Raw genomic sequence first — 21,541 nt, 5'->3', positions numbered from 1 at the left:
CCTGATGTGGGGCTCGATCTCACAACCCTGAGATCATGACCTGAGCTGAAATCAAGAGTTGGATGCTTGACTGACTGAGCCACCCTGGTGCCCCGAGATGGCAGAATTTTTGAAGAAAATATAGGAGAGTATCTATCTGATTGGGTTTCAAAACTTAAGACGTTTTGAGCTAATTTTTTTAAAAAGATTGATATGACTACATTGAAATTAGAACATCTTTGTTATTAAAGAATAACATTAAAAATTAAAAGAAAACCAATATACCATGAGAAGATACTAGTAACATAGAGAACTAATAAAAGAACAGTATCTGGAGGATATACAAAGAACTCTGAACCATTACAAAAAAGATAAATGACCCAATAGAAAATTGTACAAAAGGCATTTCACAAAGGAGGAAGAATATCAGTGACACAGGTGAAAAAATGTTCAATCTCGTTAGTACTCAGGGAGGTGCAAGTTATGAGCAGTGAGACAGCCTTACTAGATTGGCCAAAATTCAGAAACCTAATCATACCAAGTGATGGTTTTGTCAAATGTAGGAAGTAGGATTGGAGGAAGAAAAGAACGTGCTGGAGAAAATGCCGTTTGTAATTAATATTCCATTGTAGGTGCACTTAAAAATAGCTTCAAGGGTGCATGGGTGGGACAGTCGGTTAAATGCCTGACTCTTGGTTTCAGCTCCAGTCGTGATCTCATGGGTTGTGAGATCGAGCCCTGCGTTGGGCTCTGTGCTCAGTGCAGAGTCTGCTTGGGATTCTCTCTCTGTCTCCCTCTGCTCCTCCCTCTCGCTCTCTCTCTCTTTCACTGGAATGAATGAATGAATGAATGAATGAATCAATCAATCAGTCAATCTTAATTAAAAAAAATAGCTCCAGAGAATAAATATCTAGGGCCAAAAGGAAAGAGAGTTGGTGTCACTATAGTTTGGAAAAAAAGTGTTGTTCGTGTATATGGTAAGAAATACGTTCATCGACTTTTACTCAAAACAGGTTTCTCTCCCAGGATTTTTGTAATCAGATGTTTTCCGCTGGAGTTAACTATATTTTCGTGAAGGAGTATTATTTTGTCTTATGCTGCTTCACACTGTTTTCATGTTTGAAGTCTGAGGTTTTGGCTTTGCATATTCTGTACTTAGCGTGGTCAGATGTGTAGAGGATATATAGTGGAAAGCTCTCAACAGATTTCTTTATATACATTCCTTTTTTTCTAAAGGACAGGAAGTCTAAGTAGGAAATGTCTAGGAGCCTACAATGAAGAATTCTACTTTTTTTTTTTTTTTTTTTTTTAGTTTATTTATTTGAAAGAGAGAGAGCACAAAGAGGGGCACTGGTGGAGGGAGAGGGAGAAGCATGTTCCCCACTGAGCAGGGAGCCTGATGCAGGACTCGATCCCAGGACCCTGGGATCATGACCTGAGCCGAAGGCAGACGCTTAACCAACTGAGCCACCCAGGCGCCCCAAAATTTTACATTTTATGGGCAATTTCACTTGCTGAAAGTTGAGAAGGGAGCCAACAAGGAGCGAGTTATCTTTGTTTTAATTATTACTATCCTTACTGTATCACTGTTTGCATGTGACTTTGTGAACACTGTTATTTCAGTGAATGAATGCGTTCTCCATACTATTCTGCACGTAAAACATTGCTTAGGGGATCGTAACTAGATTTACTGTGGTGAGCATTTCACAAAGAGTTTATATATGTTGAATCATGATGTTGTGTACCTGCAACCAATGTTATATGTCCATTATACTTCAGTTAAAAAAACACTGTTGAGAGACACATATAAAAGATGTGTTTAAGACTGCTACTTGGGCACCACATTGAGAACACTATGCAATAGGATGAATTTATATTATTTTGCATTATAGATGTAACAATGTTCTTACTTTTTGTGTGTGTGAATTGCTTTTTAATAGACAGCGGACTCAAGCCAGTTATAATTACAGCACCAGCAAGTGTACAGGTGGTAGATGGAGACTTTGTGACTTTGTCCTGCAATGCCACTGGAATGCCAATCCCGGTAATGCGTTGGTACGACAGGCATGGGTTGATAACCAGCCATCCGTCTCAAGTGCTTAGATCTAAATCCCGGAAGTCACACTTACGACCGGGGGGCTTTGACCTGGAGCCTGTCTACTTCATCATGTCCCGAGCCGGCTCAAGCTCTCTGTATATTCAGTCTGTCACTCAGGAGCATGCTGGGAAATACACCTGCGAAGCTACGAATGAACATGGTACCACACGGTCAGAGGCCGTCCTCACAGTGGGTGAGTGGCCATTCGTTCTTTTTCTCAGGTGATCAGCTTCCTCTAATAGTAGGGGATAAAGTGCTTTGAAGTATGTTATTTTCATGAGTCCAGCAATCTCTAAATATATATACTTTTTCCCAGTGATAGTGAAATACAGAACTGTAGTGTTTGGTGTTTGGTCTTCACAAGAACCGGATGAACCTTAATCTCCATTTCTGATCTTTTCGTCAGGGTTGTAGTTGTCCTATGGACAGCTCTCATTTGGGAGCAAGCCCGGTTATGACCTCTTTTCGTGATTAATGCGTTTGGTTTTCTAAGCTACTGAAAGTGGTCCTTGCAGACATTTTTCAGGGGAGCCCTTGACAAGTACAGTGCCCAAAGTCTCAAGGGTTGGTTTTCACTGAGAAAGGGGAGTCGTGGTCTATCAAACAGTGCCTCTTGTTCAGAGTTACCTTTCTAATGGGATGTATAACATTAATTCTTGATATTCTCCTGATTTTTGGTGAGGCTGTCTTAAAAGCTTTATACAGTTTTTGAAGAGCTAGTATGTAGAGTATCGGTAGTGTTAAGATTAATTCGAATTCGACTTCAAATTCAAACCTTCCGTCAGTGAGTATTTAGGGCAGGTTCCCCAGCAGGTAGTCCGTTGAGAGGAGACTGTCACCTTATTTGTCACGCACAAGGCAGAGTATGGCCCTTAGTTTTGGCAGCTAGGTCCCTGCCATGGTCTGCTGCTTTAGAGGGTTTCATGTGGCCTCCTTCTGCCTGGGTCCTCAGATGCCACAGGTCAAAGAGTCCATGGGGTTAAGGGGTTGTGCTCACCGGGAGCCTGGAGCCCATGTTCATCCCTGTGTACAGCAGGACGGGACTCTGGAATTCCTCGCTTTCGTTAGCCGCAGTCTGGTTCCACACAGCTCTTTCTCCCTGGCCCATCCGCCAGAGTGCAGGCCACACCACCAGTGGCCGGTACCCTACGCTGGGAGAGTGGGCAAGGGGTGGTCTTTTGCACGGGGCTGAAGGCGAAGTCGACAGAGGTTGGATGTGTTTCCGTTCACATGCACACAAGGCCCCTCTGGCTCTAGAGGAAGCTGGAGGCAGGAAGACGAGCGGGGAAGGCCGAGACTTCCGTTTATACTCTTGTGCTGCTCTGTGAATGCCAGAGGCGGGATGACGTGGGGGGTAGGCGTGCGGGCTGGGTTGGCATCCTGGCTCTGCCACTTGGGAGCTTTGAGACCTGGGGCAAGCTGTTGAACTCGTCTCTGCTTGTTTCCTCATCTGTGTCACAGGGATAGTGAGGGTCCGACTGATCAGATAGGTGTGAGAATTTAAGGAATTCAGAATACGTGTGAAGTGTTTGGAGTGGTGTCTGGCAATAGAAACCCTTCAAATTCTAAGTATTAGGTTATAATTATTACTGTCTAATTACAATTAAATGATAATTATCCCATGTAGTGGTTAGGGAAGGAAGAAATAGCTACTGATTTAGTCATCTTAAGAATCCTCACATAGGGGCGCCTGGGTGGCTCAGATGGTTAAATGTCTGCCTTTGGCTCGGGTCCTGATCTTCAGGTCCTGGGATCGAGCCCTATGTCGGGCTCCCAGCTCAGCGGAGAGCTGCTTCTCCCTCTCCCTCTGCCTCTCCCCGTGCTTGTTGCTCTCTCTGCCTCTCTCTCTCTCTCTTGCAAACGAATAAATAAAATCTTAGAAAAAAAAGAATCCTCAAAGCAGGTAGTTGAGTGTTGTATAAATATATACATATATAAATATGTGCGGTGTATGTATACGGGTGTATATTTACATATCTATTCTGCCGAGCAAAAATCGGAGTGGCTCTACTCAAAGTTGTTAGCTGTAACCCAGGTGTAACCCAGGTGCTGCTTGGTTAGCTTTTGGCTGATGGGATTGTTTCATGTAAATACAGGGTAGCGGGAGGCATAGATGTGATAGAGCTGATGGAACTAGTCTGTCTAACTCCCTCGCTTTAAATATGAAAGATACAAATCCCTTGGAAGATGCATAAGCTAACTTGTTTAGGTTAGAACTTTTTAGATCTTTAAGATCCCTCCTCCCCCAGGATTTTAAGTCTAGATAAATACCATTTTCATGTATAGTAAGCAACCCCATCACCTACATCCTGCTCAGCAGGCCTGCGTTCCCTCTTTTGCACGCTCTGTAATTATTAAGATCCAGCCGAGTTTATTGCGGCTCACAACAATGCAGAACAACCCACTTTTACAGGAGTCTGAGCCCTATTAAATTCTAGCACACCGAGAGCTGTTTACTTGGTTTTCTGTGAAGAGCGGAGTAAGCAAGGTCAAAGACAGAGATGACTACCCCCCCTTTTTTCTTCCCAGAGACCTTGGGTTTTGAGGTCTTGGATGTACAAATATTTGTAGAGTGGGTTGTAACTCTTCAGAACTATAATGGGAGTTGGCTTGGGACAGTCTGGGTAGGGGTGGCTGGTATGAGTGGTCACAGTGGGAATGGCTTTGACAACTTTGGTTATAGTCCTTGTTGAATTAGTTTTAACTCAGAGTCATTAAGTTCATTGCCGTTAAAAGCAGAGTTTTATCGATCTCTTTTCCAATTCAAAAAGCGCTCTGCCTTTAGAAATGCTAGATGTCTCATCTGACCATTTCACAGAGTTTTTTTTTTTTTGTTTGTTTGTTTTTTTAAGATTTTACTTATTTATTTGAGAGACAGAGCTCACAAGCAGTGGGGAGGGGTAGAGGGAGAAGCAGGCTCCCCGCTGAGCCGGGAGCCCCACGTGGGACTCGATCCCAGGACCCTGGGATCATGACTTGAGTCAAAGGCAGACACTTAACTGACTGAGCTACTCACGTGCCCTCACAGAGTTGGCATTGAGGCTTTATAGATTGTGTCTAGTAGCTTGTGAGTGCTCAAGTTATAGTATTGGAAATAGTAGAGGGGAAGGAATTGAATCCCCTTCTTAATAAAAGTTACAGGAAAGGCTCATTGCATCCTGAAGAGCAGAAAGAATTCTGACCCTCGTATGGTTAGACCCCAGCTAGAGCATAAGTTTGTCTCATGCCTCTGTATCAGTTGAGGCATGTGGTCTTTAAAGTCTTGTACAGCCAAATGCCACTTCCCAGTGGTAACCAGCCCAGAGGATCCATGAAAGTGCTAATGATAAAAAGGTCATTCTCCACCACGCTCAGCCACAGCTAATTACCGCCACTTGCTCAGTCCCTGTGCCTGCGGCAGCAGCCCCAGCTCCTGCCCTGCCCAGCCAGCCCACGTTCTGACTCACTAGGTAAACACGGCAGCTCCAGGAGCAATATTTTGAAGTTTGTCTCAGTGAACTTAATTAGTTTTCTCCTATATGATTTTCTCACTGGCGTTTTGTTTTATTTAACGGAGGACGCGTCTGGGACACCTTTTCTCTTAAACCGAGTACTGATCTTACACCAGAACTGATCTTACACCGTTAGCTGTAGGGTTTTTTGCTGCCTCTCTCCTAAACTGCTGTGATTGTCCTAAAAACACACCCACCTTTTTTTTTTTTTAAACCAGGAATCTGACTTCATCGTGCAAAAGAAACGCTTTCACATTGTTTCCCCTGCTCCCTTCCTCCACATAAGTGGTCAAAAATAGGAGATCTTTTTGTTGCCAGTATGAATACCACTTTAGAGAAAGCAAGCTGTCAGTACTTGGATTTCGCGGTGCTGGTGGCATACTTGTTTTCCTAGACTGCTTTCTCAGTTTTGACGGCGGCACCACTAACATTCTTCTGCCCCCTCCTGTCACCATCTCCCAGAACCCTCATTTCTTCATCTGTGAAGTAGGAGTGGTGCTATCTACCTAAGAATGTTCTTTTGAGAATTTAATGAGATTATATTCGTTAAGTGTCTAGCACAATGCTTGGCACATAATATGTGCTCAGTAAATTTTTTGGGGGGTGGGGGTTGAAATGCAACCTATTTATTTTTCAGTACAAATAGAAGTATTTTTCCCTTCTCTGGATGTCCTGGATGCTTATAGTCCTATTGGACTATAGGCTTGTTTTATTTTTCTTCAGGCTGGCAGTTTCTTTTTTTTTTCCTTTTATTTGCTTCTGTATTTTATTTACTAGAGTGGCAGTTTCTTAAGCCAACCTTTGATTCTATCCAGAAAGAGGGCTTGCTTTGGAAATAAGTAAACTCTTCTTTTATCTTTGCTAGTCTTGTTTCATTTCTTTCCTCTTGTTGAATATAAATTGTTTTGCTTGTGTAGGGTAAGTATTTTAGTTATCCAACAGCCCCTTTATTTATTTTTTTTAAGATTTATTTATTTATTTGAGAGAGCACGCCAGCGAGCATGGGTAGAGGAAGGGGCAGAGGGAGAGAAGCAGACTTCCCAATGAGCGTGGAGCCCAACACAGGACTCGATCTCATGACCCTGAGATCATGACCAGAGCCAAAACCAAGAGTTGGATGCCTAACTGACTGAGCCACCCAGGCACCCCTCCAGCAGCCCCTCTATTATGTCTTAGAGTTCTGTGGGTTGACTGGATACAGCTAGGTAATTCTGCTGGCCTTGTTTTGGGTCTCATGCTGTTGCAATCATATGGCACCTGGGGCTGGAACAGCCAAAGTGGCTTCACTCCCATGCGTGGTGCTTTTGTGAAGGCTGGAATCCCCACCTGCCTCCCCTTCCTTCCCTCCATCTCGCCACACCCCTGTAGTCTCTCTGCATGGCTAGCTTGGCTATCTGTATGTGGCAACACAAAAGAAGAAGTGCCAGGCCTTCTTAAGACTCAAGGCTGGAAGAGCACAGTCTCACTTCTGCCTGCCATTGGTTAAAGCCAGTCTTAGGGTCAGCCCGGATTCGGTGGGGAGGGTACTGTACGAGGGTGTGTATACTGAAGGCTCTCTTTGGAGACTGGCTGCCCAGTAGGTACTAGCCTAACTCTTGACTGTTTCCTTACTATTTAGTTCACCTCATCCCCAGGGGAATGCATTGCTTCATTACCAACTGAAGTTAACGCTCTGTGTTCTCCAACTTAAAATCTTCCGAAGTTAAACTAGCAAATTGTTGTAAAAGGGAATACTAGCGTAGAGCAAGGAAAAATAACATCCTTCAGATCACTAAACTCCTGCATCATGTAATTGATTTTTCAGTAAGAGGTTGCTCCTGGAGGTTAGATGTTTCCAAGAATTACAGATCGAAATGTTACCTGTTGTCAGTTGGGCTCAGATTGTCAGTGTCCGTGTGGGCAGTTACACCGCTGGGTAGAAGGCACTGAAATCATGAATTTCCTCACGCTCTCTCTTCTGTCTCTTTTTCTCCCATACTCTGCAGTTCCTTTTGAAACGAACACAAAAGCAGAAACAGACACAGCTTCTGATCCCACTCAGAATGATAAAAGAGATAGTTCAGAAGCTGGCTTATTGAGCTCCTTTCCCGTGAAGGGGCACACCGGTGCAGTGGACTCAGCCCCAGAGAAGAATGCCAGTGGAGCCTCCGTGCCTGACGCCCCCATCATTCTGAGCCCTCCGCAGACCTACACAGCTGATACGTACCACCTGGTCTGGAGGGCAGGGAAGGATGGTGGGCTGCCCATCAATGCCTATTTCGTGAAGTATCGGAAGGTAATCTCTTCTTGTGTACCGGCTTTCTCTTTGCTCGCCTTAACATCGTCTCGTAGAACACGTGCTTATTGTCTTTGACATTTGTGGGGCAGCGGGAAACAGGACAGGCGTGTTCTAGGACTGTGAGTTTGGGAGAGCTATCCCAGCAATCATGCTGGATAAATCAGTCTTCTAAAAGCAGTAGGAATGAAGTGTACGTAATTTCCCCCAAAATAGGAATTCCAAGAACCCGGTGACTTCTTGACGTTTTTTATCAAACATTTTAACCCCTTGGGTGTAAAGCTCCAGAAACCACTTTTTAAAAAGTCATCCCTTCCCTTTCTGAGATAGTAAAGTACAGTTTATTTAGCAAATAAAGCAGTTTCTTATTAGAAACCCCAAACAGAGTCCTCTGGCATAATCTGTGACAGTTATTTTTATTCCAAGTTGTCCTTCTTCATTGTATGGGAATCTCATGTTGTTTGGTGATTTATTCGGGTGAACCTGGATCCTCTCAGTTGATTTTTCAGTGTTTATCCTTCTAGGGGCTTGTATGAAAGCAAACTGAGAAAATCTCCCTTTGTTTAATGAGACTAGTAAATGAACCAAAGATGCCCTCATATTTAAAATACTTTGTCCAAGCCATTTTGGTACCCATCATCGAATAGTAATATTTTTAATATCTAGAAAAGCAAACATGGTGATATTTGAAAGTTTATTCACTGTTTCTAACCTGAGGATCCCGGGTGAAGAAACTTTCACTGTGATTGTTACCCACAAAAAAACTGCATGCGATGTCATTTCCTGGTTCCATTAACTTTATGCGGCAGATTGGATCTTTTTAAAATTATTTCCTCCAATACATGTGGAAAGTGTCAAGACATGAAGAATGCTGGAAATAGATAATGGATAATTATAGAATTCATATGTGCCTACATATTCTAATTTATATTATAATATATACAGATTATATTTATTTTATACTCCTATTAGCACAGTAAGAAAGGAGTATTGTTTCCTTTACAAGTAAAGGAAGCAGACTCTGGGAGATCAGATAACTTGCTTGAGGCCGTAAGTTAGTGGTAAGTAGCAGAACTAGGAGTCTTTTTATTCATAAGAATTCCTAAGTTCTTGCTGTATACAGGTCTCCTTCTACTTCTTAGCATGAAGAAGTATTATGTCTCTTTTACTTCCAAGGGGATATTCCATACCAAAATTCATCTGAAATTGAAGATTTTCTCCAATTTGAATGGAAGGTTTTTCTGCCCTGAATCTCCTTTTTTTAATGGCTTCTTTTCTCTTGAGTAGCTAGATGATGGTGTTGGCCTGGTGGGAAGCTGGCACACAGTTCGAGTCCCAGGAAGTGAAAACGAGCTCCATTTAACAGAACTGGAACCCTCTAGTCTCTACGAAGTTTTGATGGTTGCAAGAAGTGCAGCTGGTGAAGGGCAACCTGCTATGCTTACCTTCCGAACGAGCAAAGGTGAGTATCACCTCCCTTAAGAGGGTGAGCTGGCTGGCTTGATGTCACTTTATTAGTTAAGTGTCCTTTTGGATCACAGAGAGTCATATATAAATTCACTAAATAATTTTACTATTGTACATTTTTTGGCCATGCATGTTGTATCATTCCATCCCATCCCATGTTCTCGAAATACTTTTGAGAGTTTATGGTGTGTAAAGCGTTAGGGTCGGTGATACAGAGAAAACAAAGATGATCAAGACCAGATCCATCCTAATGGGGCTTCTGCTTTGCTAAGAAGGGTAAGACACATAAGTAAATACCAACTACAAGGCAGGATTTCAGTTCACTAAGATTTACTGGATGCCTTCTGTGTGTTGGGCAATAAACAAAATCAGCCAAACCCCTTACCCTCATGGAGCTCACATTCTAGTTGGGAGAGACTTACACCTAAGTTATAAGTACATTAAAAAGCGATGAATGCTAATAAGAGAAATACATTAGGGGATGGATATAGGAAGTAGATGGGGTAGCAGTTGGCACAATTTAAGCGAGGTGGCCAGAGAAGTCCTCCGTGAGCAGAACTTCGAGGGTGAAGCGGAAAGCCACGTGGATATCTGGGGAAAGAACATCCCAGCTGAGAGAGTAGCAACTGCAGAGACCCCGGGGTGGGGTGTGCTTGATGTCCCCTAGAAACACTGGAGGGGGGCACTGAGACAGAAGCAAAGTGAGGAGGCTGTAAGGGAGAAAGCTCCAGGAGATGACAGAGTGGCCAAACCACATGGTGCCTTATCGACCCTGCAAGGACATTGACTTTGACTCCGAGTGAGCTGGAAGCATTGGAAGGTTTGAGCTGAGTTGTGACACTGTCTACTGTATGTTTCAATGGGGGACTCTGGCTGTAGGGTAAAGATAGACTGGAGGAAGGCAAAGGTGTCAGCAAAGAGGCCCAAATATGACAAGTCAAAGACTTAGACGATGCTAGAGGAGTACAAAGAAAGGATGTTCTTTCTGTGGGGTAGCTTGTTGAGGGTTAGGCTTGATTGAAAGGATGCCATTATAGCTTGGCCATAAATGGGCAGAAGGACCAGGGAGTGGAGAGAGGAACGGGGCGGAGGGGTATTTTAGGACGACACGAAAATAAAAAGGAGGTGTGATCGAGAAGAAATTTATTTATTGGCTTTTGGAAAAGACTCTTTCATACTAATTACAGAGGCTAGCTAGAAAAAGAATGGGTATTTGCACTGTATTTTGAGTTAATTTTCATAATTAGTCCACAGTTGTTTATAGATTCTAACCTGTAAATACTGAATAATAAGCATGTATTTCAGTTTTACAATAATCACCCATTTTCACTTTTTGCCTCTTGGAATTTTAAAACTCAACATAATAATTTTCCCGTAAAGAAACAGAAGCTCTTTAAGCATGAATTTTATGTTTTAGAATTAAGAAATAGGTACAGTGAGAAGAAGAGTGGGTGAGCAGTTTGAAAGCCTTTACTCTAGTCATTTGGCTTTTTTCACTTGTGGTGTTTATTCTGTGTGTAAATGAAAGTTAGCCTGATGAAGAAAGACACCTTTTAGTTTTCCCTTAAAGCTGCTGGAAAAAGACAAAGTAATTTTTCAAGTGCTGTTCCTCAGATTAGCTAAGTATTTACAAGGTAGGTCTTTAGACACTGTAACAGAGAAGCTCTTATATTTGTATACCAGTTGGGTTTTATAGTATCTTTTCTTACTCTGCATACACACAGAATTTATGTTGCAGCAGATGAGTGTATGTCTTCTAACTTTTCTAGAGAAAACAACCTCATCGAAGAACACGCAGGCGTCCTCTCCCCCCATGGGCATCCCTCGGCGCCCTGTTGTTTCAGAGGCTGCGGACAACTTTGGAGTGGTCCTTACAGATTCCTCTAGGCATAGTGGAGGTAAAGTGGAGAACCTTCATTTTTTTTAATTTTGTTTGTTTACCAGTGTAACTGACATGTTTCAAATTATTTGGGGGATAAAGTGGGAGAGGGTGTTTGTTTGTCATTCAGATTACAGCCTACCATATAGTTCTTCCAGGTCCTATTTCAACCATTTTTTAATGCCCTTTACTCAAATCTTGGTAACTCAGTGTCATGATTGGTGTTTAAGGTAATAAACTCAGATTCACAATGTTCTGGTACTAAGGTTTTATAACTCACAAAAAGGATTTTTCTGTTTCCTCTCTGGCAAAGAAACCAAATTTTTTTTTTTGTTAAGATTTTATTTATTTATTTGACGGAGAGAGAGAGAGAGCCAACAAGAGAGGGAACACAGGCAGGGGGAGTGGGAGTGGGAGAGGGAGAAGCAGGCTCCCAGCAGAGGAGCCTGATGTGGGGCTCGATCCTAGGACTCCGGGATCACGCCCTGAGCTGAAGGCAGCCGCTTAACGACTGAGCCACCCAGGAGCCCCAGAAACCAAATTTATACTTTAAAAGTCTGACTTTTCTTGTTTGTTTGTTTTTTTGGTGACTTATCAAAATGCGTAGGGGCACCTATAATAACTAAATGGTTACATGCCGTACTCTGTTTTATTGCTCCGTCTTATCAATGTCATGCTCCATTTTATTGCTATGGCTTGCCAATTGTATGGTTTCTATTTTTAATTTTTTTAATTTTAATATTTTAAAGATTTTAAAATTTATTTTAGAGAGGGGGAGGGGCAGACCAGGAGAGAGAGGGACAAGCAGACTCTCCACTGGGCATGGAGCCCAACGTGGGGCTCAGTCTCACAACCCTGAGGTCATGAACTCTTGGTCGAAACCAAGAGTTGGATGCTTGACCGACTGAGATACCCAGGCATCCCCCAACCGCATGGTTTTTAGATGTCACAGCAATACCGTTTTCAGAAGCCTTCTTTTTAGTATTTAAATTTCATACTTATCAATTCTGCAATTAAACATAATGTACTTTCTGTGACTGTGTTAATAGGTGTTAGCAGGACATCCAGGGAGGGCTTAAAATTTCATTGCTGAGCTCTGAGAATGCTCAAGCTTCTCTTCCCTATTTCTATAGTCTTTCATGAACTGGTCTCAGGCAAAAGTGAGTCGTAACATTCGAACACCTTCTGGAACCCCTCTGCTTCTTCAGTATCATGAGCCCCTTCTGCTTGGAGTGCTTTCACCTCTGAGGAGCAGTTCAGCTGCCTGAAGCAGATTACTTACACGGGTATCCCTTTATCTGAGTAAAGCTGCCATCTGGAAAACAAAAACCTTACGATTGGTGTAACATACTCGGGTAGATACGGACTAAATGCTGTTGCAGTGGAGGTGAAGTTAAGTCTCGTCTTCAGGAGGTTTACAGCAGAGCGATGACCCAGACAAGAAGTCAGTAACCATAGAGGGGGTAATATAGACAAACGAACCCACAATAATGATGTTGACTCATTGTGCCTGAGGTCCTATCCTCGGTGTTAATGGGATCACAAAAGGAATATGAAACGGAGGCAGGTGGTGGTAAGAGAGGCCCCGTCAAGCTAAGCCTCGAAGACAAGACCGCTATGAAGACAAGAATGGATGAAGGAACAGGAAAAGAAGTTCTAGGGAAAGATAGTTCCTGTGCAAAGAGATGGATGAGGGACATGTTGTATTTCATTGAGAGATGTGGGGGTTAAGGAATTGATTTGGTTTGACTGGTTGCCTTGGGGAGTGACGCCAGAGTGGGGGAGGCAGGTGGGTCCCTTGTATGATGTACTTCCAATTTCAGCCTTTTCCTGAAAGCTATGAAGAACTCTAAAGGACTTTAAGGAGGGGGAGAGGGGAAAGGCCAAAGATGAGGCTAGGGAACTAATGGGCAGAGTGACAGTGTAGATGGAGAAGGACACAGGTGACAGACAGAGGGCATTGAATCCACATTGAATGAAAGGGAGAAATGGGGTGACTCTGGGCTGGGGTGGCCAGGGACCATTTACCAAGGTAATGGTAATCAGGATTTTTCGGTGCAGGTTATGGATTCAGTTCTAGAAGTCACGAGTTTGGAGTTCCCCGGGCAGAGATAGCTATAAGAAGTGATTCTCGAATCTTCGTGACAACCTGATGAGGAAGATAGCCTATCAGTTTTACAGGTTAGGAAAGCGGGACTCACGGAGGTCATCCAGCAGGCGTGCAGCTGCTCTTCTCATTCAGATTTTTAAACTCCAACTCGTCTTTGTTTTATCCCTTAACTGTCACATGCTCTTTCTTTTAGATCTTGAAGAGTCTCCTCTGTAGAGATTCTTTTCCCTAATAACCTTTTTCTATTGGATCTGTGGTGTTCTTTGAAGAGTTTTAACCTTCCGTGAATCAATTTAAGGAAGTCGTTGTTTAGTACCGAAATAGAGAATCACTAACCGTTCTATTCATTCTGTTTCCATTGCTTTCTAACTTGAAAGGAATACAGTAAGTATCACTCAAAAGCTGCCTGCTTTGAGTATTTTCCTCTTTTTATCCATTACACCATTTGTTTTTAAAGTGCCGCCATTTTCTCCATACAGGTACCATCGGCAACATGATTACGTTCTTTCTTATGTGTTTGTGTTGGGGCTCAAGAGATGTTGAGACAGAGTGGTCTTGCTTAAGGAATGAGGCTCAGGCTAGACAGACAGGGCTCCCTGAGTGACTTCACCCACGTAGCATAACCATGGCCCGGACTTGGTCCTCCTCCTTCAGCTCTGGACACTTGATCGTTAGCCAGCCCAAAGGTAGTCTCCCGAGACCCAGCTCACTTGTACAAAATTCATAGGGGATTACGAGTGTAAGCCAGAAGGGTGATTTACTAATTTGTCCTGTAACGGTCACAGAGACCAGGTTGTTTCTATCAGGGTCCTTTCTTTGGAGGAACCGAGTGGGAAGCCAGTTATAACCACAAGATTGCTTGGTTAGCAAGAAGCGTTAGGTACGTGGTTTAAATGCGGATGGACCTCCTCCTGATGTTTCTACCTGCCACGGGACTCTGGGCTCTTGTGGGCTGGGACATCCTCTCCCCTTGGCACAGTGAACTACAACTGCTAGACATCGGTTCTCTCAGCCCCTTTTTCTAAAGTTTTTGTGGATAATCAGGTGAACCATCTGATTGCTGAGAGCCTTTTTTTAACTCCATACCCCGTCTTCCTGCTTTCATCCCGCACAGCATTCTCTCTTACCATCAGTAGCCCTGTTGATTTATTAGTCAAACTTCATCTCTCTACCACTTGCCGTCTGTGTTTTGGGAGTAGCATTCCTGTAGCCTTGAGGTGTATTGAGAGAGGATATGAGAGCAATAGCTAATAATCTGTAAATCATTTGCTGGATGTGTTTTATGTAGCTTGGATGGATAACGAAAAACATTAAATAACACCTAATTTTGAACTTTTACTGTAAATTACAACCACAATCAGACTTGAAGCACTGAGTAATAATTACACTGTTTAGCTATGAATCCAAAGTAGCATGGTCACTATTCTCATTACCATTAACTTTCAGTTTTTTAGAGCTGATTCTCAAGTTTATAGATTATCGTGCTTTTCCTTCCTTTATTTCCTGTTTTTGGCCATTTCATTGCCCATTAGCTTTTAACAGAGGGCAAGAAGACAGTCATAATATTATTAACTCTGGTAATAAGTTTGGTGACAAACCTTTACTAAAATGTTGCTTAGGATTTATCCCTTTCCTCTGACACCGTGGGTTATTGGAATGGATGTCTCCATGTTTAGTTCCAGAGGCACCTGACCGGCCTACCATCTCCACGGCATCAGAGACCTCTGTCTATGTCACTTGGATTCCTCGGGCCAACGGGGGTTCTCCAATCACTGCCTTCAAGGTCGAATACAAACGGATGAGGACCAGTGATTGGCTGGTGGCAGCTGAAGATATCCCTCCGTCCAAGCTTTCTGTGGAAGTTCGTAGCTTAGAGCCAGGTAGTAATATTCAAACATTTCCTTTTTTGCCATCTGTGCTGACTTTATGTATTTATTTTAAAAATTTTATTTATTTATTTGAGAGAGAGAGCATGAGAGCAGAAGAGATTGAGAGAACGAGTGGGGGGAGGGGCAGAAAGAGAGAAGCAAACTCCCCATGGAGCAGGGAGCCCGATGCAGGACTTGATCCCAGGACCCTGGGATCACGACCTGAGCCGAAGGCAGATGCTCAACTGACTGAGCCACCCAGGCACCCTGTGCTGACTTTAGATGCATATTTGTAATGATTTTGTGTTCTTCTAATTGTTAAAGTAACGGGAGCCTATTGTGTGAAAATTTGAAAGCAAAGAAACTAGAAAGAAGAGGGGCGCCTGGGTGGCGCAGTCATTAAACGTCTGCCTTCTGTTCAGGGCGTGATCCTGGAATTCTGGAATTGAGCCCCGCATCAGGCTCCTCCGCTGGGACCCTGCTTCTTCCTCTCCCACTCCCCCTGCTTGTGTTCCCTCTCTCACTGGCTGTCTCTATCTCTGTCAAATAAATAAATAAAATCTTTAAAAAACAAAATCTAGAAAGAAGAGAATAAGTCACCCAAAACCCACCCATCCAGAGATAAGCATTGTTTACACTTTGGTATATTTTTTGTAGCCTTTTTTGTTTTTTTAATACAAACCAGGATCACGCTGTAAATACTGTTTTGTGACCCCATTTTCCCTGTTATATGCATTTTCCAGTGTTATTAGAAATTCTTCAAAAACTCAGTTTTTAATAACTATATATCTGCTATATAAGTATTAGTATAATTTACTTAACCCATCCTTTTTTTCAGGGTTTTGGACTATTTTTAACTGTCAGTAACTTAGAGCATTGCGGTGACATCTTTGTGTACATGTGTGTAGGTGTTTTGCTATGATTACGTGTTTTAAGAGGAAAATTGCTTGCTATTTGACTAAAATTATTTGATCTAATAATGACTTTCAGCATAGTTATATTAGCGCTTAGGCTTATGGAAATGAGGGAACACTTACTGCTTCTTTGCTCTGTAAGATTTATTTCAGCACAAAGACCCCTTCCCCCATCCCCCCCCCCGTCACCCCAATATCTTGAGGCTGTATGCGGGAAGTTAAACCTCACAAGAGAAAAGCAGTAATCACAAGTACACTTTTGTGCCCTTTATTTGTTTGGGTTTCATGGCCATTTTGTTTATGGACTTTTCGATGTACTTTAGTGGCGAATGCCCATGTTTGTCTAAACAGGTAACATGAGCCTAGGAGCCCGTAGGTATCGTTGGGAGAAGATGACAAGTTTTAAATGTGGGTGAAGCTAAATAGCATTTTATAGACGGAAAGCATCGTCTTCAGAAGCCCAGTGGCTGTTTCTGAGTCATCGGGAAACGTGCTGTAGGAGTCTGATGTATTCTCCAGACTCAGGGTTTCAGAAACACAATCCTTCGAGGTTTTTTGGGTTTTTTTTGAGCTCCTAATATGTAATACAAAGAAACGCCTTCTGTTGTAGTTTCGATCTGCTCCTTCTTATCGTATTCTTGGTGAGATCAGAGAGACGGCTGCTGTCCCCCACACGGTGCCCCTTCGGAAGAGCTTTCGCCGTATTCAACCTCGCTTCGGTCGTTTCTTTCAAAGGGAGAGGAACCTCCTTGTGAGCGGTTACTTCAGCTCGTACCGCATGTGAGGTTATTATGACTTTAGAACATGACGGTCAAGAACGTGAACGTGCTCTTTCCTGTTCCCTGCCTGCCCCTTCCGTGACAGACGTCGCTGATCGTCCGTGGCATCGTCTCCCGGTGACCCCTCATGAGCTCTCGGGTCGGGGTCATCATGAACATTCACTGCTGGTTGACAGACGCCGGCCAGTGGCTGGAAATCCGTTCACCATACAGGCTTCAGAGGCTGTGTTTGTTAGCGTAGAGACTTGAATGCAGCTGTTCCATTTTTGACCATCATACCTTTGGCTCTCGTATCCTGTTTTTTAAAAACTGGTTTTTTTCCTTCCCTCAAAAGGTTCCACGTACAAATTTAGGGTCATTGCCATCAACCATTACGGTGAGAGTTTTCGCAGTTCGGCATCTCGTCCTTATCAGGTGGCTGGGTTCCCCAATCGTTTTTCTAACCGCCCCATCACTGGACCTCACATCGCCTACACCGAAGCCGTCAGCGATACTCAGATCATGCTGAAGTGGACGGTGAGTGGGACATCTTCTCGAACCAGACGCTTTCTCGTTTGGCCATGTTGACGATCATTTTACGCAATATTACGAGTAACAAAGTGTTTTTAACTGTTAAGTGTTTGGCTGTGTTAACAATCGATTTACTATTCTGATGACACAGTATTACGAATAGCAAATGTTTTTCACTTTTAAGTGAGGGAAAAATGAAGGGCACAGATACTTGTCTAAAAGCATGCGTGGTAAGTGGGGCAGGAGTAAAAATAAACTTGTCTCTTCAGCTCTCATCCAAGTGTTAACTTAATTGCCCTTTCAAGATCCATTTCTTTGGAGCCAAATGTCCCTTTATGCCTTCGAACCTTGTGAAATATACTACTTGATTTTTGCTCAGCCCAACAGAAAACTAAGTGCTCTTAATACCTTTGACTACCTTTGAATTAAATTCAAAATGGCCATCAAGGGTGTTTGCAAAATGAAGCTAGAAAAATATCGCCACACAGATAAATGAATCTTCATGGCTGTGAAAGTTACATTTATTTTTGTCTTTGACAAGTCTTTGCTTCTCTTTTTCTTAGTACATTCCGTCAAGTAACAATAATACACCCATTCAAGGATTTTATATCTACTACCGGCCGACAGATAGTGATAATGACAGTGATTACAAGAGGGATGTGGTGGAAGGTAAGTCCCCCTGGCAAGCTGGCGTCCCAGCAAAGAGCTTTGGATGGAGAGGGTTTATAAATATTACAAAAAACATCGTTCTAGGTTAAGATAGAGAAGGCATGAAATGTTATGTACACTATTACTTTGACTTTTTCCCAAAGAAAAACCATCTTTCCAATTTAATATATGTAGTATCTTACATTTTGGTTATAGAAACAGCAAAGTATGGGGGAGATAGGATTTGTCAGTAGTTCATCTGAAAAAGAATTGTGTTTTCTGTTTTATTTCAATGAATAGTAACCTGAGTATAAAAGTCACTTGCAACTTCTAGCTATATTTGCAAAAATATTGTCTCCGTGCCAGTTTGATTGAAGTCTGTACTAGAACAATCTGCTTTTAGAGATGCTGAGAAGTTGGAATATACGTAGAGTAAAAACCAGCCACAACAGTGGAGCGTGTTGAAACCGCCTTTCCCCTCATTTAAAATCTAATCCAGAACTTTGCATGTGGTCTGAAGGCTGTATGTGGTCTGGCTGGCCTCTGCCTACACCTGCCACCAGTCTCATGTACCTCTCTCCCCCACCCCCCGCCCCGTGTCTCTTCCGTGACACACCGGCCCTCTGAGTGTCGTCGTGTGCGCCAAGACCTCTCTTGCTTCAGGACGATCATACGGGGCAATTTCTGCCACCTCCTGTGTTCCTCTTCCAGTGTTTTATTTCGGTTACTCCACTTTTCTGTTGTGTGCTTAAATATTACCTCCTCAGATAACCCCTGCTGGTGTATGAGATACCTTGGTGTAATTTCTAACCGTGACCTTTATGGTTCTGTCCTAGATTTCATCGCGGTTGATATGTAAGGAGCGTGTATGTCTGTGTATGTGTGTGGATATATGAAATTATTTACTTAGTGTGTCTCCCCCACTAAAGGGTAGCCTCTCTGTAGACAAGGAGCCTTTGCTCCCAGTGCTGTGTCGCCAGCCCCGACACTGATGTGGTGTTCAGGATTTATTGAATGAAGGAACGATTGGAGTCCAGAAGGAACAAGGGAATGTCTGGGGATATTGAGGCTGGAGAAGGGACGATGGATAAGCAACATGGCAGCTGTCTTCAAATACCGAATGATTGTTAAGTGGAGGAGGAACTCAGCCAGGTGGGGAGGGGCAGCCAAAAGGGAGTAGTGTTAAGGAAGACCCCTCCAATGCAGCGTTTTAACAAGGGCTCTCGGACAAAATAATCTCCCTAACATTGGAGGTGTTCAGTAGAATCTGGCTGCTTATTTCTCGGTGATATCTTGGAAGGGGTTCTTGCTTTGGGAGCAAAGCTTCTTCCAAGGGTTTTTTGCACTCCAAGATTCTGACTCTTTGAACTGCTAACATCCATGGATCATGTCAAAAAAGGGCCCTAGGCCAAGGTTATTTTCATATGACTTCTTGACATCAAATACTGCATATCGTTTTTGGTGTAAGTAGCCTTATAATAAATTCGTTTAAATATGCTATATCAAGTTTCCTTAAATATTGTAACATTCCTTTTAATGTTTATCCAGTGGAATTACTTTTGTAAAGTGGTAAAAGGTTATCATCTGAGTTTTAATACCTGGTACATGGTAGGTGCACAGTAAATATTTTTTGAATAAAAGAGTGATTATTTCTCTTTATCGGGAAAAATAGTGAGCAAATGAGTTTCTAAAATTTGCTTTAAACACGAAGAATCGAGGAAATGAGGTAGGAGACTTGTTAGTGGCCAAACTATTCTGTGAGGTTAGGATAGTAGCTGTCTTGAGGGAGAAGTGACCAGAAGAAGCATGGGGAGGCCTTTTGGGGTGCCAGTACTCTTTCCTTTCTTGACCTCGGTATTGGTACCATGGGTACACTCAGTTCATGAACTTCCGCGAACTGTTCAGTTATGGGCACTTTTCCATATGCACATTTCACTTTCTAGAAATGGTAAGAGTTGCTAGTCACCGTTCTAGATTTGAGTCCTAGCAAACTCTTCATTTTAGTTTAGCTGGTTAGGAGAGCGGGGCTGTCAGACTTTTAAACTCTTTTGACAGAAGTTAAACATTTGCTGTAAAATAGTTCTCAACAAGGTAAATGTAAGTACAGTGAACACCCCTTTCCGTCTCTCTCCGTGTCACTCTTTTCCCTACCCCTCCTGGTTCCCTCTAGAAATATCCGCCGGTGACCAGTTTTTAAAGGATACTCTCAAGTTAAATCTTTGGACTTTTGCAAGCTTGTGTGATGTGAATATAGTGTGTGGAGCTGGGATTCCTTTACAGGAGGTTTTGTTTCCAGTAGTGGGGTCTGCAAATGTGAGTTTTGCCTTCTGGTTCACAGAGAACTTGTTTATAAACTTAGTAGACGGAGCAGTCAGATGTTTACGTGGGCTTCACTGTGCTGTGTAATTTGCTTATTCCTTATTTTCAAGTTTATGCATTTGACATTCTTTTTGTGGCAGTTTTAAACTATTGGCCTGTTCTCCCAAACCAAGGAACAAAAGTATTTATCCTTTGCATGTAACGTTCTCTTTATAGTAAAGTTTTAGATTACTTATGTGTATTGACTCAGAATTGTTTAAGCTTTTGGTAAAAGAATCTGAAACTCAATTACAGCGTTAAAGAATCTGCTAAGAGCACTGATATTAAGTTATCCTTTCTTTTGAATTAAGTTCCGCATTGGGATAAACCGTAAATGTTTCTGGCATACCAGTCCCTTTGTGATGAATATTTTTATCTTATAGAGTTAAGTTGAGTTTCAAATAAATCAGAATTTCAGGCATCCTAATCTTTAAGCCTGTGCTTTGGTTTCTCACCTTTTCTAAAACATCCTTTGAGAAAAAATTACCCGTTTAAGCAACGGATATGCTGGTTGGTTGACTTTCAACCTGATAATACACTTAGTTGTCTTATTCATCAATGATCAGTTAAAGACTCTTTCTCTCTATTAGTACTTCCTGTCATTTAGCTATTCGAAGAGTTACCCTAACAGTGGAATATTAATCTAACAAGATTCGTATTCTTTTAATAATTTTCTCTTGTTTGTAACATATCAGAAGTGTAGTTTAATTCTGTTTTGACTAGGGCTTTGAAGGGAAAACTTCAAATCTAGTGGGGTAATTATTTGGGAGGAATGTCTGTAGTTAGGTGAGAGTAAGGCTAGGCGAGGAAAGACCCAAGGACAGAGAAAAAATAGAAGTCTTTGAGAAAGTGTGTGGAATTTAGAAGCAGATCTGTTCCAGTCTTCGAGTCGAGGTTTTGGGTCAGGTTTATTGTAGGGTCCTCTTTATGCTTATAAAGGGGGCATAGAATTCCTCACTTCTCGAGCCTTTCATAGTCCCTTGATCCTAGAACAAGCAGATTCTCTTCCATGTAAACTACAGGGCTTTATGAATGAGGGGTTTTGTGGTGGTAACCTGCAAAAGGGATTGTGTTTCCGGTTTGGAGTATTTTTTTTTTTTTAAAGATTTAATTTATTTATTCGACAGAGATAGAGACAACCAGCGAGAGAGGGAACACAAGCAGG

General features: G+C 42.5%; 1 protein-coding gene across 8 annotated transcripts in view; it reads left to right on the top strand.

The window, feature by feature from the left end:
* The window catches only part of CDON (cell adhesion associated, oncogene regulated), a 99,815-nt gene that overhangs the window by 47,281 nt on the left and 30,993 nt on the right, over positions 1-21,541 (top strand). For all 8 annotated transcript variants that reach the window (XR_008960852.1, XR_008960851.1, XM_048217173.2 and 5 more), the window contains exons 8-14: positions 1,920-2,270; positions 7,554-7,843; positions 9,131-9,305; positions 11,080-11,208; positions 14,976-15,179; positions 17,195-17,376; positions 17,934-18,039. Coding sequence is in view for 6 of the 8 variants with exons in the window: in XM_048217173.2 (XP_048073130.1) it covers positions 1,920-2,270; positions 7,554-7,843; positions 9,131-9,305; positions 11,080-11,208; positions 14,976-15,179; positions 17,195-17,376; positions 17,934-18,039 (1,437 nt within the window). In the remaining 2 variants the exon portion in view is untranslated. The remainder of the gene's footprint in view (positions 1-1,919; positions 2,271-7,553; positions 7,844-9,130; positions 9,306-11,079; positions 11,209-14,975; positions 15,180-17,194; positions 17,377-17,933; positions 18,040-21,541) is intronic.

Source organism: Ursus arctos, unplaced genomic scaffold, assembly GCF_023065955.2.
Source record: "Ursus arctos isolate Adak ecotype North America unplaced genomic scaffold, UrsArc2.0 scaffold_22, whole genome shotgun sequence".
Lineage (NCBI taxonomy): Eukaryota > Metazoa > Chordata > Mammalia > Carnivora > Ursidae > Ursus > Ursus arctos.
Note: the sequence above shows the minus strand (reverse complement) of the source record. Positions and strands in the feature narration are given on the sequence as shown.